A 4,315-nucleotide genomic window follows, 5' to 3' on the forward strand; every position below is an offset into this window, starting at 1 on the left:
CCCCCCCCGCGGAACGAGGCAGGGGGTCCTTGTGTGGGTAATGAAGGGGGAGGGGAGGGGGTGCCCTCCCCTCCCCCAAGGCCTCCCCAGGCAGGGGGGGAGCAGGGGTCGGCTTTGGGGAGGAGGACTGGTGGATCCTGGGCCTTCGGGGCTGGGGGGGGGTCCTTTGGCTCTCAGTGGGGGCCTGGGAGGCCCTGCCCAGATCTTCTTGCTGGTTCTCCCAAGCAGGCTGGCTCCATGCTGTCCGGTGGGGAGAGCCTGGATGTGGTGGAGCTTCGTGGCGGGATGGCCGAGAGGGACGGCCTCCTGGCCGGGGCGGGGTGGCCGAGAGGGACGGCCTCCTGGCCGGAGAGGATCCAGGTCAGTCCCCGAGAGGTGGGGGGGCGAGGAGCAGGGCGCTGGGAGGGGGGCGGCCCCACCGCCAGGCTGTGACACTCCTGCCCCCTTCCTTCCGGTCTCCCCCAGGCAGCCCGCCCCCCTTCCGAAGGGTCTTCGCTCTCAAGCCGCTCCGCTCCCAGGGCCCACTCTTCCTCCCAGGAGTGCCCATCTCCGCCCGGGTGGAGGGCACCGAGAGGTACACCTCGGGCTCAAAGGTGAGAGGGGACGGGAGGGGAAGGGGACCCTTTGAGGGGCCCCCCATTCAGAGAGCCAAGCGGGCGGAGACCTAGTGGAGTCGAGCCAGTGGTGGAGGGTCTTGATCTGGCCTCTTGACTCAAACCTGACCCCCCCCCCCCCCAGCGTGAGGCTCTGGCTGGTGGGGGAGGCTGGCCAGGAGAAGGGGCTGCTCGGGGGTCCCGAGGAGGAGAGGAGCGTCCTCTCTGGCCGGGGAGGCCTTTGGTGTCAAGAAGAGAAGAAGAAGAGATTGGATGTATACCTGGCTCTTCACTACCCAAAGGAGTCTCAGAGCGGCTGACAAACTCCTTTCCCTTCCCCTCCCCACCACAGACACCGTGTGAGGTAGCTCTCCCCCTCTGTGGGTGGCCAGGAGAGTGGAGTTGTGGGGGGGGGGTGGATTTGGGGGGAGGCTCATGCCCCTCAGAAGATCCCCCCCCCATGAAACGCTTTCTGAGACTTTGGGGGTGTGGTTGGGGAAGGGCTCCCAGCCCCCTCTCTCTCAGACACCCCCTTTCAGGGAAAGGAGTTCATTGAACTCACTGTGCGTTCCATTCCCGTATCCCAGCACAGGCCAAGGAGGACTAGGCTCCCTTGCACTTGCAGACGATAGAGTTTCTAGAGGGGACAAAACCAAAGAGAAAACTGGCTGGCTGTGACCCTGCATGCTTGGCATTCCACACACACACACACCCATAATGGGCTGGAAGGAGGGGAAACCTGAAGGGAGTGGCCCTTCTCCGTGGCTCCTCCCTGACTCCCCAGGCCTCTTTGCCCAGGCGGATGGGCTGCTTTAACTCTTCCCTTCCCAGCTGCATAATTTCTGTTTATTTTTTGTAAAACATTTCCCTGCCACCTTTCCACCCAAATCGGGTCCCCAAGCCAGCAAACCTAGTTCAACACAGTAATGCAATAGAAACCTAGACCGGTATGTGGTTGGGCTGCAAAGGACTGGCTTCTTTCCTGAGTGCACCACAAGGGCTTCCTGGACGTCTTCACACCGCTCCACGTCTCTGCCCCTCGCCCGCACCAGGCCTGGCTTGGGCACGCAGGTCTTGCTGTCAGTGAAGAGCCCTGGCTCCTGTGGGTCAAGGCCTGGCCAGTGGCTCTCTTGCAATCCAGACCAGCCCGGAAATGCTGGCTGGCTGCCTGCCTGGCTGCTCACCCTTTGGATGGGCCCTCAAAGAGGGTGCCCGGTGGTTCCGATTCGTCCTCTGACATCGGCCTCCTGCTTTCCCCCCCAAGGAGCTCCGAGGGACCCATGTGGCTCTTTCATGCCTGAGCGGGGATGGGAACTTCCAGTGTTCCAAGGGCTTTACGTACAACAGTCCTGCAGAGTAGCCCAGTATTTATCCCCCTACTGTAGTTTGGGAGGGGGCTCGGGAAGAGAGATTTTTGTCCAGGGGCCCTGAGTTGAGCTTTGAGCTGGTGCGCTCCCAATCTGGTTGCTCTCTCTCTCTGCACCGCTTCTGCATCTGCTGTCAGGAGGAAGAAGCTTTGGAGGGGCTCCCAGGAACCCCGGACTCCCCAAAGCTGTTGTGCTCCTTGAGTGCGCACTGCTCTGTCCTGGAGAGAGAGATGTCCCTGACCCTCTCGGGTGGTGGCAGGCCCCAATCCACCTGAGGCTGGCAGCTCTTCCTCCACCACCCTCTGTTGCAGCGATGGCTGTTTGAGCCCTGTGCTGGCCCACTGGTGTGGCTGAGAAGAGGGAACGCGAGAAACTGGTCAGAACATTGGAGAGCAGGGCGCGAGGCGGAGCGGGGCCCCAGGGCAAAGCAGAAGCAGCTCTTTGGGTGTGCTGCAGGGGGGGGGGGACCTCCTTTCCTTGGCTGTGGCCGTTTGGCCTGGTCTCACAGCATCAGCTAGTTTCCACTTCTGCCCGTCTCCCCAAATTGCGTTCTTTCTAATTGCGTTGAGTTGTTCTGGGAAGATATAGTTTTGTGTCACTGACCTGTTCTTTGAAGAAACCTTTCCTTTCATTCCACCCTGGCTTCGTAAAGTCCGGCCGACCCACCTGCGGCTAAAGCACTGAAACGACTGAATTCACAGGGGTGGTTGGTTCCCGCAGGGCCCCGCGGGTGACCTGCAGAGCAGCCCCAGCCCTGACAATTGCCAGCGTCTCCCAGAGAGGATTCTTTGGTTGGCATAAACTGCTGGAGTCGTTTCACCATTATTTCTTTTCATTTTGGAGGGTTGTGTCTTCGGTTGAAACTCTGGGAAAGGAAACCACGAAATTTAAATGGTGGCAATAAATTAAAAAAAAAATATTAAGCTTTCAATACAGACGACGCATACATAGCTTCGAAATTTCAGACAGTAAAATACATACTATGAGTACCATGTGTAAATATAACGTTATTTCCAACCAAGATAGGAGTTACAGTTATAAGGAACAACTTGTATAGTAAAACAGCATAGGACAAAAAACATTTACTTTACAGTATAGCTAAGCCTAGATCAACAACTACCCTGAACATGCCCAATCTCATGGCAATAGATTTTTAAACAAAAAACAGACATTTTCACGTTCACAACCAGAGTAGTTGACCTCAGAGGTTACAAAAAGGTATACCTGTGCCCCACCAGTTTTATGGAAAGGTCTAAATACAAACACCACCAACAAAATTCCACCCAGTTTGCTGCAAAATTGTAAATGGTGTTTTTGCTTCCATGTCTGGAAAGGAAAGTCCAACTGAAGCCTGTTCTGGTGCAAAAAGGGGGGGGCTTATCTTAGGGGTGTAGCATTTGATGCGCCAGCAGCCCCACTGCTTGCAAGTCTTGGAGAGGAGGGTCTTTTGGGGAGGGGGGCTGGTTCAATCACTTGAAGGTGCGCCAGAGTTAATCTGTCATCCTCCGAGGCCGCGCCAACAGCTCAGTTCCCTCCATGGCAGGTGCGGACAAATACTGTCTACTCCCTCCGTCTGACGCATGGCGAATTCACCTGGACCATGAAAAAGAAGTTCAAACATTTCCAAGAGCTGCATCGGGACCTGATGAGGCACAAGATCCTCGTGACCTTCCTCCCCCTGTCCCGGTGAGAAGAATGACTTGGGGGGGAGAGGGGGAAGAGCAGATGAAGGAAGGAGACGATCCCGGGCGGGCGTTGGGCCTGCTGCTTTTCCCCTGGAAGCCTCCGGTTCCTGACTCGGTGCCCCCAAGCGGCCTTGGGAACAGCCCTTCTGGGGCGTTCTTAACTCCCCGCCTCTCTTTCTCTCCAGGTTTGCTCTTCAGGGCTCCCCGCTGGGAGGAGCGTCCCTGGAACTGCCTTCTCTGCCCCACGGGAGTGGGGACGAGGGTGCCCGGCGGCCGTCCAGCAAACAGGTGGGGCAGGGGAGGCGTGTGTGGAGGTGAAAAGAAAAGAGTGAGGGACCAGGGGGGCTGGGGAAGGGGGCTGAGGCCCCGAAACTCTTGGATTCGGATCTAAGGGTTAAGCGAGGCAGCAGTGCCCCCTGCTGGCAGTTGCTGGGGTCAACTGTGCAGGGCGCACTCCAGTTCCTAGCCCCTTGAAAGCAGCCTCACGGAGACTGCCTAGAGGCAGGGGAAGGTGGTGCTGGGCGTTTTGTGAAATGAAAGATATTGGTCTGCCAGCTAAGCACTGGCGGCGGCTGCTCAGGCTCTGTAGCCCGGCCAGGCGAGGAGCAGAAGTGTTCCGGGGAGTCTGCGGGGCATGAAGGGGTGCTGGGGGGGGGGAGATGCTGCCCTC

General features: G+C 58.1%; 1 protein-coding gene across 1 annotated transcript in view; it reads left to right on the plus strand.

The window, feature by feature from the left end:
* Positions 1-272: 272 nt before the first annotated feature.
* Positions 273-4,315, plus strand: part of PLD2 (phospholipase D2) — a 15,546-nt gene continuing 11,503 nt past the window's right edge. The window contains exons 1-5 of the mRNA XM_015427882.1: positions 273-306; positions 342-361; positions 467-593; positions 3,504-3,646; positions 3,831-3,933. Of these exons, the coding sequence (XP_015283368.1) occupies positions 286-306; positions 342-361; positions 467-593; positions 3,504-3,646; positions 3,831-3,933 (414 nt within the window). The 5' untranslated portion in view covers positions 273-285. The remainder of the gene's footprint in view (positions 307-341; positions 362-466; positions 594-3,503; positions 3,647-3,830; positions 3,934-4,315) is intronic.

This window comes from Gekko japonicus, unplaced genomic scaffold (genome assembly GCF_001447785.1).
Source record: "Gekko japonicus isolate JY-2015 unplaced genomic scaffold, Gekko_japonicus_V1.1 scaffold761, whole genome shotgun sequence".
Lineage (NCBI taxonomy): Eukaryota > Metazoa > Chordata > Lepidosauria > Squamata > Gekkonidae > Gekko > Gekko japonicus.